Source organism: Sabethes cyaneus, chromosome 3, assembly GCF_943734655.1.
Source record: "Sabethes cyaneus chromosome 3, idSabCyanKW18_F2, whole genome shotgun sequence".
NCBI lineage: Eukaryota > Metazoa > Arthropoda > Insecta > Diptera > Culicidae > Sabethes > Sabethes cyaneus.
The window spans coordinates 221,430,272-221,448,893 of record NC_071355.1 but is presented as its reverse complement, the minus strand read 5'-3'; the positions used below and the strand labels follow the sequence as shown (position 1 = coordinate 221,448,893).

The 18,622-nt window shown below is 37.8% G+C and overlaps 1 protein-coding gene across 7 annotated transcripts; it reads left to right on the top strand.

The window, feature by feature from the left end:
* Positions 1-268: 268 nt before the first annotated feature.
* LOC128742408 (uncharacterized) lies at positions 269-18,343 on the top strand. Of its 7 annotated transcripts, none has more exons than XM_053838763.1 (8): positions 269-410; positions 11,061-11,219; positions 11,272-14,738; positions 15,129-15,538; positions 15,599-16,488; positions 16,608-16,805; positions 17,912-18,055; positions 18,127-18,343. In XM_053838763.1, the coding sequence occupies exons 2-8, from the start codon at positions 11,145-11,147 to the stop codon at positions 18,304-18,306; spliced, it is 5,364 nt and encodes a 1,787-aa protein (XP_053694738.1). In that variant the 5' UTR covers positions 269-410; positions 11,061-11,144; the 3' UTR covers positions 18,307-18,343. The 7 variants fall into 7 exon arrangements, with proteins under 7 accessions (XP_053694738.1, XP_053694737.1, XP_053694736.1 ...); XM_053838762.1 differs by having other exon boundaries at positions 11,055-11,219; XM_053838761.1 differs by lacking the exon at positions 269-410 and adding an exon at positions 2,081-2,416 and having other exon boundaries at positions 11,055-11,219.
* Positions 18,344-18,622: the final 279 nt, after the last annotated feature.

Genomic DNA, 18,622 nt, shown 5'->3' with positions numbered 1-18,622 from the left:
TCGAGAATATCGTTAAGCTGGTCGAGAGTCTAATTCCAACTGCAAAATGTCTTGCGTAACAAAGTTGCGAATCTGCATGATACCTGAAATAATAGAATTAAATTCGGTATACTCATGCGCGATAGTGGTAGCGAATCTCGATCACAGCGCATTTTAGTTACTCGAGAGCGTTCTTGATGTCAAGATCGCAGTGTTCAATTTTCGATTTTGTGAGCGTGTAGTATATAGGTATAGAAGAAGTGTTCGGCACCATCGCCCGCTGTCACTAGCCGCATCCGGATCGGTCATGCGTAGCAGAATCAATTTTTCAGCAGATGAAATTAGAACAATCGATTTTCATGCAGCACTTATGAATGACCTAAACTGAATGGAACTAACCGATGGAATTAAATGATAATATGCTGTAATAGGTAATCTGAAAGCTTTTTGCGTTAATGGCAGAATGTTCTATTTATCGGTACCCGGTGATTCAACGAGCACAAATTGAAAAAGAATAGTGTTATAGTTATAGATATCAATTACACGTCTTTGTTCCCAATGCAATGATTAAGATGAGACGTAGAAATAACAATTCGCAGTAGTGACAATTGACATTACTAATGGTTCTACATGTGTGAGACAATTTGCTTTTATTGTCCAATTTCATTTATTCGTGATGATCGTCGTGTTGCACAGAAAAAACGACACGGCTTAAGCGTAAGATGCTTTCTTCACTATGGGCAAACCTGTGACTATGTTTTGTATTAATTAAAATTTCATTGAATAGAATTGAAATGTGGTTTTCACAGCTAAAGTATAAAATTATGTCTGTTGGACCATACCATACAATTTATGCTCAACCTCAGAGATGCTATTTTCTGTGCGATTTGTGTAACTGAAAGAAAAATCTTTTTTATGGTTTGTTGACTTTTTGTTTTTTTTTGTACCGATCTCCCATGAGTCACTTTCGCAACATGAACAGTGTGTGTAACATTTTCGCTTTGATCATCTTAACAAACTAGAGTACGAAAAATTTTCATTCGTCTCAAGCGCTGCTCTGGGAGATTTACTCTCTCATAATTAACTGAGTAAAATAAGTTTTTTTGTATTTGTTGTAAGATTGTGCATCAAAACGTAAAGTTATAATATAAACTATGCAACCCACTTTTATGAAAGTGTTTCTTAAGAACATACCTACGTCGTAAGGTGCCAAGAGCTGGAGATAGCGCCATCACACTCCCTAGTCTGTCCGATTGCTAGTAAAATTATACGAGCACATTCGGTGGGAATGTGTTTCTCGTTGTCTCCAACACCCACAAGGAATTCAAATCTGCGAGTAGTTATTCGCTACTCAATTCACATCCATCGTGATCACCCCTCAGGAAAACCAAAATTGATTAATTGGAACAACACATTATAGCGCGTGAATGGGTTAATGATCTCATATTCTTTTACTGCCATTTTTAACAACTTTTTTTACTATTGATTACAATGCAGGTTTGCTATATTTATAATATGAAAATGATGATGGAGTAATTAGTAAATTCAAAACAATTTCTCGAAATCAGGATTGTTTCGAGTCAAAATTTCATATTTTAGGTACTCTGAAATTTGTCATTATGGTTTTAAAATTAGTGTATGTTTGTCTAGTTAAAAAATAGTAATGTAACTGGCTTTATCCCTTCACAGATCGTTTTCAAATATTCATCTCCGTAATATACCAATTTCTACTAGCTTGTACAATACAGAATCTTGGAACTGGAAAGATCGTCTCCATACCAAAAATAGGATGTAGATTCTTTCCAATCGTGCTCCACAATATGTAGTAAGCCAGCTTCTGAAGTGCCCATGAAGGAAACATGTTTGTCGTCAACGTTTCCTCGTCACCGTTTTTTCGTGTTCGTCATTAAGTGACTCGCCCGTAGCAAAGAACACATAAGACGCACGAATACTTGCCTGAACTGTAGCCCCTATTTATAAAAATAATTTTCTAAAATCACAATATTTGCCTATGCTCCCAGAGTATGCAGTAGCGATCCATCCAGCCGAGTGAGCGGATTCAAAATTTAGCGGCGTAAAATGTTAAGTGTAGAGTGCATCGAATAACTGTCAAGAACTTTAAATCCGCTAAAATGCGTGATTTTTTTGATGTGCAGAAAGATGCAGTGAAAAATGATGCGTGAAAACTCATAAGCCTGTATTCCAGTGGATATTTGTGAGAGTACGAAAGCAAGAGAAATTTTCATGTGTAGCAACCAACTACGTCATGCGGTGCTGAAAAGAAAACGTTCTGTTCGAGTTGTGTTGTATGATATTAAGTATTAATAAGAAGTACATTATTTGCTTACGAATCTTTGCACAATCGCTGAGTGCAGAAATTTGCGCACAGCTGCGAAAAGTTGTCACAGTATATGATTGCTTCGCAGTGAAATGGAGTGTGAGTAAAATCATCGTGAGAGTGGAATATAATGTGTTGAAGACTAGAATGAACCGGCTTTAAAAAATGTGATTTGTGAAATGTAGTAAAACTTATTTTACGTTGATTACAATTTAAAACTTATGCATCAGTGATGTTTAAATGGAATAACTTTCTCCATGAAGGTTGAAGTTTTAATCTTTGCCAAGCATCTTAACACCTCTGATGGGTCAGTCATATGCATACTGTCAACATGACCGTCAACATTTCTAAAACTGTAAAAGATGACCACATACCTATTTATTGAATTTCAAATTTGCTAAATGCACACACGTACTTATCCTTTCTGAGCGGTTTTGGGTTTGCACTATATAATATGCTAACAATTGCATTTCGAATGTATTAAATTTTCTGTCGACACTTTATTACTCCTATACGTCCCACTTATATACTTACTGTCTATCCTCCCCGGCTTTTTCACGTATTTTCTTTTTCTCTGTCTGCTGATGTTTTTACTACCTACCACAGCTTATAATCTCGCGGTCATCCACTATAGCAGCTTCCTGTCGTTACCTTCCGGTCGTCATTCTCGTCTGTCGGTTTTTTCTCGTTTACTTGATTAAGTTTTTAGATAACTTACTTATAATTACTTTTTTGTTAATCCACAATTAATTTTCTCTTTCGTAGTTCTGTCTGCTATTAACTTTGTAATCTTTTACCAGTTGGTCGGGTAATAAAATCGTTTTCAACTTGACCATAAACTTCCGGAGCTCCCTATCAGTTTTTTCCCAAAACTTTTTTGGAACCTTCGTCAGCATTTTCTATACGCGATGATTTCAACATATTCAATTTTTCTACATTGAGAGTAGCCGGAAGTCCCTCAGTACCGGCCACCTAAGAATTTTGATAAACGTCAAAATCAATACTTAGCATAACTTCAGTTTTTTTCTATTGTAGAAGTAATTTTGAGGACAATGATATAAATAAACTGCGCGCATGTCCAGACGTGAAAATATTTGACGTCGCGAATTTTGCGTTTTATTGAAACTTTCAACTTTTAACCAAGGTTAATCTTGATACATTTTAGAGAATCGCCTGCGGCGAATTTTGCTGATTTAGAATTTATTTTGTATATACATATATTTGTTATATAGTATTATACATAGTAAATGTTACCGTGTACCCTCGCTGGAATGACCTGAATATCTGAGCATATCATATCTGAACGAAAAACTACAAGGTATACAGCTCTAAGGGTTGTACGAAAGGGTGACGTAGGACTATATCAGATCATCAGATCAATGACTAATGTAAGCTGCATTTCTGGCATATGTATGTTCATAAGAATCTGTGAGTGCAATTGTTTAAGTGAATGTTTAAAAGAGAAGAGCGAAATATTCAGCTTCAATTCTTCATTTAATGCATGGCTTTGAAAATACGTAGCCGGGACTTCATAAGTACAAAGCTAGCAACCTTTGAGACATAGAAATTTCTTTTAAAAATTACTTGTATGCATCATAAAGGTTGAAATGGTAATGAATGACCAATTTCTGTTTTATTTGGAGAGAAACCTATCACAGGGGTGAGGGGTCTCAAACCATCATAAAATAAATAAATTCAAAATAAATTCATGCCTCCAAAAGCAGTTACATGCCAAATTTGGTGCCATTTGCTTGATTAGTTCTCGAGAAGAAATTTGTATTTCATTTGTATAGGATCTCCCCTTCTTCAAGAGAGCAAAGGTTCTAATCCACCATACAAAAAATTGCCCCCCTGTTAAAAGACGGATGGGTCTCATTATACCATAGTAAAAATTCCTGCCTGCTAAAACTCCCACATGCCAAATTTAGTTCCACTTCCTTTGATTAGTTCTAGAGTTATCATTGTATTTCCTTTGTATGGCAGCCCCCCCCCCCCCCGCCGCTTAGAATAAGAAGGGGTCTCAGTACACCATAGAAAAAAATCTTACCTCCAAAAACCCCCGCATGCCAATTTTGGTTCCTTTTGCTTGATTAGTTCTCGAGTCTTGAGGAAATTTGTTTTTCATTTGTATAGGAGCCTCCCCCTCTTATGCCCCCCTTAAAATTGCTCTCTTAACCCCCTATAAAATTGCTGGTCATTTTATCTATCCACCGACATATAAATTGTTCAGTTTCGTTCAGTAGTTTAGTAGTTATTAGCATTTGAAATCTTCCATTCAAACGTTACACTTCTATTTTCGTTTTCACAAAGTGCTACCCTGCCCCAGTATAGTAAACAAAGACGTAGTCCTACGTCAAAAGTTATATTGCACATCACATAAGAACATATAAGTTACTAAAGTGGAGGCAATATACGTGAGAAAATTTGGACAACCATTTGTAATTCTATCTTTCGTGGTTTTTAGAACAGGCAACTTAATACTCCTGAATATATGATTAAAATATAACTTAATATTGCAATCATCATTACTGCTTTATAATTCACAGTCATGAGTTGTATATGAGGACACGCACGACTACAAAACAACTTCTCGTTCACTTTGTTTTGACATATTTCTATCATTATACAATTCCAATGTAAAATTAACATGCATACGATTCAAAATGAATTTTCTATCACGATCTTGTGTTATCTGGGCTGGTGATATGAATGCGTTTTCATTGAAAACTGATCAAGCGTCATACATAATTGACGGTTGGGTTGACTGGGAAAATTAAAAAAATCAGAGGGGTTGTGTATTGCGCCATTTGCCCCTATTTAGACTACCCCGATTTACACGATTATCACAGTCGAATCTCGCACACGATTTCGCTCAAAGAAAATGAAGTGAAAAAGAAGGGGAAGAAGGAAAAAGAAGCCAAACTTATTAGTAGATTAAACTAAAAGCCACTCTAGTGTTAGATTAACAGTGCAAAATGTGGTACGTTGCATTAAATGATTATCACACTAGTCTAAATAGTCATAAAAGGGGCAATACAAGACAGGACCGCATATGTAGGTGACGCAGGACTACGTAAAATTCTCTTTGTAGTGATAGTAGCATGTATCCATGCATATGCATGTAATCATTCGATTTTCATGTATACATACCATATGCAGCATAAATACATGCTACAAGTGTTGTATGTTACATTTTTCAAAGTAGTAACATTGTATACGTCCAAGCCTCGATGTATATTTTAGAAATATTTCTGTGTGCATTTGAAAACAATTTAACAAAATCAAGAAGACATACTATTGCTTTCCTGTTAACCTGTTACCTTTCAGAAATTAAAGATATTATTACCAATCGTTTCACCACGTTGCACATAAGAAGGACTCCATATAAAGTAGCGGCCAAAATTGCCGAATGTAAAATTTCACATTTCAGCACATGCTTAAATGCGGTTTTGTAGTAAATTGTCTATATTTTTATGATTCGCGAATAAAATTTTGATAGAAAAAAAATATCATGTAGAAATAAGCCGTCAAAGTTGCCAATTTCAAAAGTTTGAAAAATAAGTCATTTTAAAAAAGTCAAAAAATTAAATAGTTATCGCGGATGTAAATATTATTGTTATATATCATTTTAAAACTGATATCTTAGCCTATTTAAAATGAAATGAAAACAAATTTAAACTCAATGAGGTGCACTATAGGCTACTTATAATAAAAATGAAATTCTCATAAACTTTAATCAAAAAAACAACTCTTGTCGCCGCAGTTTCTTACAGTGCGAATCAATTTGAAACTAAAAAATAATTTTGGCCAAAAATCGCAATTTTCCGACTATTGTGCGTTGAAGGGACTTTAGCAATTCAATCCCATTTTATCAACAGCTTTTCACTACACTTCTAATGAAAAACGTCAAACATACGCATCCATACAGAATTAAATTATAACCGAACACTACAGCTGTAACGCACTTTTCCAACACAGATACCAAATTTGCCTAGGTTTAATCGTCTCGCCGTAAAAAAATTGCAATCTGTTGAGACAATGGATTTTAGTCATTTTTTCAGGCACACTTCCCTAACACAGTCATTAAATTGGATAATAATCGCGTTCGAAAGAAATTTGTTGGCACGAGGGGGCTTTGTCACTCTTTCTGGCGTACTTCCCAAGCAAGGACATCAAAGTGGTATAGGTTTAATCGCGGTGTTAGTTAAGAAATCTTGTTGAGATGAGGAAACATTGTCACTTGTTTTAGCTTACTTCCCAAGCACAGATATCAAATTGGTATAGCTTTAGATCATCGTAAAGAGTCTTCCAACCAATCACGAAGCGAAGATTTCCAGTTAGACAATGTTTCATTATTTTCAATTTTTCAATAGTACGTACTTTGAAATTAATAGGTTTCATTATTGGTGTGGATGCGTAGAAGATTTTCCGATCGATTAGCGTTAAAATATTTAAAATCGATCTGGTAACCGCTAAGCTATTATCGCTCAAAATCTTTCATTTTTCATGAAAGACGTAGTACTACGTCCAAAAAGCTAAAAAACCTCTTGCTCAACAGCTTTGGCAATACAGCCTCCTGTGCAACTTACCTTTCTCCAGCACCCCAAACAAACCGTTGTAGTCGAAACTGCCGAGCAAATTTCCTCTTCTACAGTCCGAACGTTCAGTATTCGCGCATATTTGAAATGTTCAAAACGTTTGTTTTCGTCAAATCAAAACAACAAATTCATAGGGCGGGTCCACTCTTCTGTATTCTTCGATGAGTTCTACTAATTGTTTTGTTTTTTCTTATTTCTCCTCAAAAAAATAAGACCACATATAAGTAGTTGATTTGAACGCTACATGCAGTTTACCTAAGAAATAACTGAAATTTCTTATGCCTGAGTAATAATTAGAAATGTTACTTACTTATCCTGGTGCGATATCCCTCAGGATTTGACCTGCATAATAATGATAATTACAATAGACCGTCATATTTTTTAATAAAATAGCGCTTCGAAGATCTATGTCTCCATCCTTGGAACAAAACGTTTACAAAATTGTTTTCTTAGTCAAGTTTTGGGATGTAAACATTACTTACTTAATTGTCCTAACGTCTTATGACAAGGTCTGCGCAGTATAATTTCTCCATATGTTTCGATCCATGGCAGCTGGTCTCTAGTGCAACGGGCACCCAGTGCTCGCCACCTGATCTTGCCACCTCATTCGCTGTGCTCCTCTTCGTCTTGTTCCTGCCTGATTCAATGCGAAAACCATTTTTGCAGGATAGTTGACCCGCATTCTAGCAACATGTCTTGCCCAACGTATGCGTGCAGCTTTGCCCATTTTCTGAATACTGGGTTCGCCGTAGAGACGCGCGAGCTCGTGTTTCATTCTTCGTCTCCATACGCCGTTCTCTTGCACTCCGCCAAAGACGGTTCCTAGCACCCGTCGTTTGAAAACTCCGAGTGCTCGTAGGTTCTTTTCTAACAGTGTCCACGTTTTGTGCCCGTAGAGGACCATAGGTCTAATTAGCGTTTTGAACAGTATGCACTTTGTACGAGATTGTTCGACCGCAAGTGTTTGTGGAGTCCGTATTAGGCCCGATTTCCGCTTATAATATGCCTTTTAATCTCATGGCTGGCATTATTGTTCGCTGTTGCTAGTGAGCCAAGGCATACGAACTCATCGACTACCTCAAACTCAACCCCGTCGATTACGACGGTACTGCCCAAGCGGGCCCTGTCACGCTCGGTACCGCCCGCCAGCATATACTTCCTTGTAGACGTACTTATCTCCAACCCAATCTTCTCTGCTTTGCGTTTTAGTTCTGCCGACAGCATCCACGTCGGCAGCAAAGCAGAAAAATTGACTGGATTTATTGAAAATCGTGCCCCGCATTTCGAGCGTCGCTCCTCCTTGTCAAAGTCTCCTGCGAAAATCGAATGGGTCCGAAAGTCCACCAGAGATTCTCACACAGCACTGGATCCTATCCATCGTAGCGTAGTTTTGTAAGCTAGTAGAAAGCCGTTTTCGTTCAAAATTTTACATAGCTCTTGTCGGTTTACACTCACATGTGATGTGAACATTAGAATGGTTATTTTGTTAAACCCTTCATAACTTCAACCTGCCACGCACATCATAACTAAAAAGTTGCATGCATTTTCATATAAAAATGGTAGAGTTTTGCGAAGGGCAAAGTAGCCCCGATTTCCTGCCGCTGCTGAGTCTACTGACTTGCGGCATCAGCGGCCTCAAATACACGAACTAGCACTTCCAATTCATCGCACATCAACGATTACTGTCCATGGAAGGCACGCGTTGGTCTTCTTTAATGTGTTCGGTTTCCGACGCATTTCTTTTTAGCCCAATCCTCAGAACACTTCCTTCTAATCCTCAAGTCTGCCTTCGCAAAGGCACTAACGCAGTGCGTCCATGATGCTGTGATTGAAGAGACAGTCTTTTGTTCTCACCAGACACTTTCTTTCGTTAAACGTCTCTGATAGATCGTACCAACCTACCTTCTGCTCAATATGATAAATATATTAACAGTACAGACAAACAGACGGGACACTCGCGTTAATTCCATCGTCCAATCAAAAACTACTCATTTTTCAAAAAAGCATGTCTCGCAACATGGCCACACCGCGGCGCGCGAGTGTTGTATCGAGTTTTCAGTATAAAACCATACAAATGTAAAAACCCTACACAGTAAATATTTTTCGCCGATTATCAGCAAAATTTTGCTGATTTTTGACAAGCTGAATTTTCAGTTTTGAATTCAGTAAAATCTTTTTTGCTGAAATGATCAGCAACTTGAAACGTCAAAACTTTGCTGAATATTCAGCTCAAGTCATTCGTTTGCTGATTATCTAGCAATTTAATTTTGACAGCAGTTTGCTGACTGAATTCAGCAAAATTATCAGTTTTTTGAGGTTTTCTTCGTTTATAAACCAAAGCTTGTTTTTTTTGCAAAATATTTTGTATTTATTGACGTAACACACATAACAGATCATCAACAAATCTGCATTCTACCAATTGATGGCAGGAAAATGTCTATTAAGCCATTTTTCGGACCTCTGCAAGATATAGAAATGTGCAATTTATGAAACCAATATTTTACAATTAAAATTGAACTTACCTAACATCTCCTCCACATTGAACCTCTTGTCTTCTTTCGTCAAAAGGGTTTCTATAAGTTTTTTATGCCAATTTTCAATTTTAAACAATGTTTTGCTCGTAAAAGTGAATCGTGCATCCGAGCTTAATGCAAGAGAATTTAATATGGCGGTAATTTTGACAATTCGGCAATAGCAATTACTGAACGTTCAGCATTCGGTGACAGTTTGATATACTTTTCAGTAAACAGAAACCAAATTGCTGAAATTCAGCAAGGAATTTATTTACTGACTTCCTTTCAGTAAACCATATTGCTGAAAACCAATTTCAAATTTTGGTGTGTACAGCATGAAACCCTGCACATGCAAGCTACTCCGCAACATGCATAACCAGGGCTGTCATTCGCTCACACTATGCGCCTAGAGTGACTATATACAGAGTGGCGACAAGTCATCCCAAATGTATGCAATGCGGTTTTTCCAAGGTTTTTCTTTCTCTTTCCTGCTTACGCGTTGGATAGGTCGTCTGCTCGATTGGAATGACACTGACAGATAATTATCATTCCAATTTTGACATTGTCGCCACTCTATATATAGTCACTCTATATGCGCCCAATGTTCCAATATTATGCCTTGTCGCACAGAGCGATTCGGCAACACACCTCTACAGCTAATATGCACACAGCGTACGAGCGAACGCGGAGTGGGAGCGAACGACAGCACTCGGTGAAAATCGCCCAGTGAGTGACAAACAGCACTTGGTGCTGCCCTTTGCCACACTCCGTGCGGAATTGCGCAAAAAAATTGTTTTGTATTTACAAATTTTCTGCCCTTTTAAAAGTGAAAATACACGCTGCACTGAACAACTAATATGGTCTATGTTAAGTTAGTACGGATCAGGCACCGCAACAGTAAAAATGTTGTTTTCAATCACACCACTTCAACTGACCCAGCGCAGGGTGTACAATCCAGCCGCGCAGAGTGCGGCTCTTGGTGTGGTAAAGCACGCAGCAAATTTATCACTCTGCGTTTGCGACTGCCTTTTGTTGGTGCGCGTAAAACACGAAAGAGCGTGTTTAGCAAAAGAGACACTGAAGGGAATTTGTGGGCGAACACACACCGCATGGCGAGTGTTGTATTGTTTAAGAATGTGTGTCTTTTGGTCTGCGCTGCGGTTTATGCCACCTCTGTGCATAACAGAGGGTGCTAGTGTGCAGGCCAAATGTGTAGGACGATGGTTTTTAAAGGATTTTCTTCTATGTGTCATGTCAGTTCGTCAGTGTTAACAGTTTCAACAATTACAGTCCTTGAAAAACAATAGGGATATTCACGTAGCGCTTGCTTTGTTGCGTATAAGATCTATTCCGTGTATATACTGGCGCTATTCGCATAACAGTCCCAGTTTCTATGGGGATAGAGCTATTATGTGAGTAGCGGCAGTATAAATACACAATACATCATATACGCAACATAGCAAGCGCTACGTGAATACCCCTAAAGAAATTTACGAATGTGTTATAAATGCCAGAAAAGTTTAAAAAATATTTCAGTATGTTTGCTTACTGCTAGACGTGCTGTGTTGTTATACTACCGAAATCGTCTAATATGCTTTTACTTTCTTATAAAATATTTTTGGTTAGTTTCAGTGTCACTTAAAAATGAAAAAAACCAGATATAGCCTATTATCGAGTAAGTGATGTCACTTTTATTAGAATCTGTAGAAGCGTAACATGAACAAATCCGATGGCGATAAATCACTGAACAACGAAGGAAAGGGAAGTGTGGTTAGAAAAAATACATCTGAGGTAGGTTTTGAATAAAACATGATATAGTCAAAATTACATTACATATTTTTAGCGTAAACATGTTCCTGACTCACGTTCATCATCTGCCGGTGGTAGTGGGATACAATCATTTTTCAGATGGTTTCGCAAAGACGATGTGCGATTTCATAAGAATACCGTTCTACAGAAACAGGATGGTCAAGTTCGAGTTTCTGAATGTAACATATCTGCTGATGCTGTGATCAAGCCGCAAGAAGAAACTTCATTCGATACTGTTAGTCAAAGTCACAGCAATGAAACACACAGTTCTTCGCCTAGTCCTAGTCCTATAATCGAGAATCCTAATTTATCAAAAAGTTCAAGCTGTGATAGTATCCTCAGCACAGCTACTAACGGGTTTGCGTTTGTGCCTCCAAAATGCTATGAAGCAATCGGTGGCCTATCGCATCCCGAACGTGTAATTAATCCAGGTCCTTACACTGACAGTTATAAACGTCGAGTAGCTCAACGCGATCGTACACGTGAATTAGATGCGAAATATGACCTAACATTACGTAAAAAGTATAACTTGTTCTCCAACTTTCGCAGCGATGCTTTAATAAACGAAAAAGATAGTACACTTACCAGGGATAACCAAAAGCTATTATACACTGATCTCAGCTTACCGACGACGTCAAAACCTGCTCCAGGTGAATTTGGAACTATCGGTAACAGCGACATAGCTGATAGCGCAATTAAGAAACATAGAAGAACGGTTAGTGACAGCTCGAAAGATAAAAAAGCAGGAGCTTATATCCACGTTAAAGGAAAGAGAAAAGCTCCTCAACCGCCCACATTTAATCAGGGAAACAAGGAAACAATACTTAACGATCACACAGCCGGCGGAACACTACCTAATTCGAAGTATGGCACTCTTTCTCCTGGCTCTACGCTAACGCGAAAGAAACGACCTGCTCCATTGCCTCCACTGTCGCCGACTGCTCTGACATTGAGTGAAGCAACTTCGAATACAAGTTTTCTTGAGGATAAAGAAATTAAAGCCATATTAGAAGGAAAACCTGTTCCTAAAGCTTCAGACATGATAATGCCGGTTAAGTCAAATCCACTTCCAGAAATATCGGAAGAAAGAACACCCGGAGGACTGACAGAAGAACAGAAGCAACAGCTAATTGATAATATTCGGAAAGTACAAGCTCCAGCAGAAGTTGAGCGCTGTGAAGAAGTCAGGACAAATTCTCCATTTATGCTTACTAATAATGACGTTATGAAATTGGAAGAAATGTTTATTAACACCAACGGAACGAGATCACCGATTCATGATTATTTATATACGGAAGCTATTGGAAATGCTGGCAAAACTGCGAATCCTACTTCCCCTATATCGCCAAGACCCTGGTACAAGCGACAGATTTCAGGCGTGAAGCATCAGGAAACATCGTTGCCTTTTAGAAAGGATATTATTTTGAAAACCATCGATAAACGAAAATGCAAAAATAAGGATAAGCCGGATCTACCGGAAGTGGGATTTTGTCGTAATTCGTTGATAGAGAACACTAATGCTTCTACTGGCAATGCAACCAAGTTCAATTTGTTTTCGAAAATTGCTGAGAAACCTGAAGGCATAAAAAGTCGAGATAAAGATGGTGAAAAACGCAAATCCGGAATAAGTATACCCAGCATAAGTGAATTAGATCGCGAAGCAGCAGAAATAATAAGTAAGGAAAATGCATTGAAGCATATAGAGCGAGCAAATGAGAATGAAATGTACTTTTCCGCTCCAGAGCAGTTAGTAAAGCGAAATTTATTGATAGCCAAACATCCTGAACATGATATGGATTACTTTGCTGGTGAACCAAAATCAACGAAAGAATTAATATCGAAATTTGAAGCGTCCTGTTCCAATAAAAACAAGGTATCTTTAAACACTTCGTTTGTTCCTAAAAAGGATTACTTTGGAGTTGATCAAAATAGTGCTTCTACGCCACCATCGTCTGACAGACATCTATCTCAGGATGAAAAAAATCCTGCGACAAGCGATAAGAATCTTCTCGGCTTGTGGTCGTGTCCGTATTGTACGTTGGAAAATCCAAATTGGAGAATAATTTGTGAGGCATGTGAAAGAATTAAACCGTATGATAAGCTGAGTATTTTAGAAGAACCACCATTGAGGCCGAATTTTCCACTTAAAAAAACTGTTCCCGAAACGAAAATTGCTCAACAATTTTCTACAGAAGAATGGGACAAAAAGACTGAAAAAGTGTTGAAATATTTTATGCCTAAACCAAATCCAGCGGTATGCAATGGTTATCCCAATCTTTTGGAACAACCCAAAAAATCATTTGGGCATGCAAAGATGCTTGCCTCACCGAAAATGGGAGTAAAAAGTCTAATGAATCGAGTACCGCCAGAACAGTTAATTGGATTCTCACATCATATCGATACTACTATAGGCAACCCTTCAAATAAATTTGATGACCAAAAAATAAATGAAAATAATAATCTCATATCCATTGCAATGGAGCCAAAATTTCCATCTGCTAAATCAGATCCTAATCCAAAAGCAACACATTCTCTAGAATCAAATTCGAAGTCTGTCAATATAGACGAAGTTAGAAGTGCAAGAATAGCTAAATTTAGCTCACATCAAGATGGTCTGAAAAATGAAAACATTGTTCCATTATCTGATGCATTTAATCGAAAACCAATAGAAGATATGGACGATGAGTCTTTAGAAAAGGAAAAGGAAAGATTACGCGAAATGATACGTGCAATGAACTCAAAGGCATTGGCAGACAAGTATCCAGTTCTGCTAAAACCGCCGACCAATAGTAGTAGCTCGACGAAAAGCGATTCACCTATGGTGCAACGAAAGAATGGTTTCATTTCATCTATTCCAATCAGTACGAAAAGCCCTAAGCCATTGCGAAAAACAAGCCCGACAATGACTCGAAAAGATCCAACCCCTTCCGAGGAGCACCCACCAGTTGTAGCTGAACCGTACAGATTGGGTGCAGTAAGAAAGACATTCATTAAAAAATCTGCTGAATTGAAAATGAGTAATAAATTGAATGAACGCAAGATAATTAATCGGGAAAAGAACTCAACTGATCAAGTTTCTGCAATTCCTGCGACAGTAACCGAGTTAAATCAAACAAAACTGACCGGAAGCAACGATGAGCAGGTCGTTCGCTATGAAGCTATGAACGAGCAGCAATTTGAAGCTAAACACACTACTGACAGAGATGGAACTGATAAACAATACGATAAAATACGTCAAATCTCCAATCAACTGCGTTCCGTTCAAGGGGTTGAGAACTTTAGAAATACCCTGAAAACTACTGGTTCAGCGCTCGATAAAACTAATACCATAACAATCAGTAAGTTACTGAGGAGTTTAGAACTTGCCATCGGAGAAGGAGCTCACGACCGAGCCGCGGAATTAGCAATGGATCTGGCAAAGATGAAAGTGTCCTTGTCAGTAACGCGCCAAAGTCCAACGAGGTCTCCTGCTGATTCAGCAAGCGATTCAACGGAAATAAGGTAAATTAAATGTCGTATAAAGGCGCATTATTAACCGGTTCAATCTCGCGGATCTTCTAGCTTGGCAAGATCCAACGAATTAAGAACTTAATAAATTTGCTTCATATCTTTTATTTGATCTTTCCACTTTTACTTCTTTAACTATACTATTTACACCTATAGTTTCATTTCTTTCTACTACCATTTCCTTCAAATATTGTAAAATAATCATCGTTATACAAAAACGTATGTAACATTTTGTGTTGCAGCAGCTTAATCTTAATAATTAAAAAAATCCGATGGTGCATGATGCCTTAATGTCTTTTTTCTCTTATTTTTGTCAAAACGGTCATTTTGATTATACGGAAATGTTGATTGCTGACACATTGAGACTAACGAACAACTTTTCAGCCTCCATATTTTCATTATTGACAAAACCACTCGCAAAGGACCGTTGCAAGTCAATGTTGCACCATCTAGTACGTTGACTCAATTGAAAGAGCAAATTAAGCAGGACTTCGGAATTGCTGATACCATTCAAAGGTGGATATTCGATGATCGGCAGCTGTCTGTCGAGCAAAAATCTTTATCAGAGTACGGCATCGGTGATGGTAGTATTTTATATCTTTACATTGTGTCCAAGGAAGCAAAGATAAATATTCTACCGGACACTGCAATTTCTATCAATAAAGTGCAAGTCGTACAAAAAAATACGCCAACGGTAATGACTGTAAGACCGCTGTTGAAACAGACAGAAACGGAAATTGTAGCTGCATCTGACATGCAGGATGACCTGCAACTAGATGACGGATCCAATCTAGGTCTATATCATTTTAAACTTAACAATGAACTTTCTTCTTTAATTCATTTTTAAATTCTAGGGGCTATGGCGTTGCCAACCATATCGGAAGATTCAACACGACCTTCGACCGACACCAAAAGGGGATGGGAATGTCCTCTATGTACGCTAGTCAATCCGCCGGATCGTCCAGGATGTAGTGTGTGCTCCGAAGCTAGACCGTTATCCTATGTAGTAGCAACTTATACACCAGAAGAATTGAAACGATTTTCCTCACAGAATTGTCCAAAATCGATGAGTGTTCAAATGAGAAATCCTCAGAAAGAGTTGCGAAATGATCTTAATCGCGTTTCAAGTAATCGGAAGTCGTCCGATATTTTCAATATACTTCTAGATGAAACCAAAGCTCTCGAATCACAAAATAAATCTAGTCCAAGCCAAACGAAGCCAAGTACCGCAGATCTGTTAACAACACGACATATGCAAATTCCCGAACAAAAGAATATAATTATGACAGCTTTTACCAGTCCCAACATTACACGAAACAAGTATCGTGGAGTAGACAACTTTAACCCGAACTCATACAATATTGGATCATCTGCGGTGGTACAGAAGTTAGACAGTCCTATCATTTCTACCGCTAGCCCTATAGTGAGAGCAGTTTTGCTCAAAAATGATAAAACAGTGAAATTCGGAAGAAATGGTTTGGTTATACCTGAGAACGATAATAACTTCACAAATCATTATATGGAACTTGTAAATCTGGATTCGGCTGATTTGATAGCAAATGTAGAACCTTTTGAGTGTCCCATCTGCTTCGACAGTTTTAAGGAGTTCGAGGGAATTGTACTGCGTGATTGTCTTCACTCATTCTGTAAGCAATGCTTAGCGAATACAATAAACTACAGTGAGGAAGCGGAAATTAGATGCCCATTCATGAACACAGCTTACAGTTGTGAAAGTGTTATACAGGTAGTTAGGTTATTTTGTAACTTTGAAACATAATAATCATTTTTAATATTAGGATAACAATACGTCTAATGGTATAAATAATAAATAAATAAATATTCAAAATAGAATCCATCTTGCAGCAAAGAGAAATAAAGGCACTGGTTTCGAAGGATATGTACGAAGCACATCTAGCTAGATCAATTCGTCAAGCGGAGAGCGTGTTGGAAAATACCTTCCACTGTAAGACGCCTAATTGTCGAGGATGGTGCATATACGAGGATAATGTGAACCAGTTCAAATGCCCGGTTTGCACAATTGTGAATTGCCTGACGTGCAGGGTAAGAAACTTGCATTATTTGCAGTTGTAGTTTTTCAGTACAAAATATTACCTATCCTTTTGTTCTTACAATCAGCGAAATTAAGGGGGGAGCCAACTCTGGAAGACCGAAAAATAATAGATTTCCGTAAAAAAATTTCAGATGCTAGAATTATAGTCAAGTGTTGGGGTATTTTGGTTATTGGTTAAGGTATATTTGAAGATGTATTTTGAATTTTTTGGATACCAGAATAGTGATTATTATGCTGGTGGCAGGTGGATGCGTGAATGTCCTCTAGAAAATAGTTCCTTGCTGGCGGTATATGCCGGGAACCAACGGAGTATCGTAGAACGGATTTCAAGGATGATTTTGAAGCTTTAGGTAAATACCTAAACTGTTACGTAGCGGTTTTTGAAAATTCGAAAAAATACCAAAATGGCGGTAATTTTTCCAAAAGAAATGTGTTTTTTATCAAAAATCGCCAATTAAGGCTCATAAAAAATTGAAAAATTGAGATATCAAAAAACGGCTATGTAACAATTTAGATAATTCGTTTTTACATGCTGAAAAAACGTTTCAACCAAATCGGTCCACTAGGTTCTGAGATACACATACCGCCAGCTAAAGAAAAATGGTTTCGGGGAAAACACGTTCAAAGTTTCGTATAGCAATGGACTTCTCTTGAGGAGACTCCACAATATTTGCCGTAAGTTTTCAACGAGATCAGATATCAAAAAATTCTTTTGGCACGACATTTCTGAAGGTATAAATGTCTCGAAAATGCAAAAAATAAAATTCGATTTTTCCGACTTTCCAGAGTAGGGTCCCCCTAAAGTTCGATATTGCGCTACCTTTTGGTAAACTTCGCTGAGATGTAAATGGAAAACTCGACCAACAAGATAGCAAACGAGGCTTGTGGGTTCAGCCAATTATTTTTCACAGTCTGTGATGTCATTTTTCTGGTTCTTGCTATTTTTCGTTCTTTACAAAAACATTTACCCCTCCTATAGGAAATTGAAGATAGCTTGATTTGCGAGTTAATAAAAATAAAATACTAAATCAATAGATACTTCTTTTAGATGATCTCGTGTACTTGCTTAAAATATAATTTTGTTCGAACGCTTTAGGCAATTCATGACGGGCTTGACTGTAAGCAATATCAAGATCGAATGAATAGCGACTGTGATACAAGCATCGATTCAAAGCAGACGAAGGCTATGCTACAGGAAATGGTTGACAAGGGTAACGCCTTAATGTGTCCCACTTGCCAGGTATATACGCGTAGAAATAGTAGAAATTTACGAAATGTAGTAATATTGCATGTTCCAAATTTTTTACGCAGGTTGTAATGATGAAAAAATGGGGATGTGATTGGTTGAAATGCAGCATGTGTAAAACAGAAATATGTTGGGTAACACGCGGGCCACGCTGGGGTCCAGGTGGTAAAGGTGATACTAGCGGTGGATGCCGCTGTGGAGTTGACGGCAAGAAGTGCCATCCGGAATGCAACTACTGCCATTAAAATAGTATAGATAGGATTGGTCCAGTTTCCGAAAAATAAATGTGCCAAATTCTCCAAATTGTGTCTTTACAGCCAACCGAAAATATGCCGAAAGATCTGGTCCTCAATATCCTAGATGCCGGAATATCATTGTCCAATTTACCACGTGTTGTATCCATCTTTTCGCGCGCGTAATGGCGGCTACTTAGTGAGTACACTTTTCGAAAACGTTTATCTGCTTTTGGCAATTTCGCTTACGTACGCTTCATAGTTCTATACAACAATAATCAAGGGTGGAAATACTGGAAATGTTAACTTGACGTGAATAAAGTTGCCA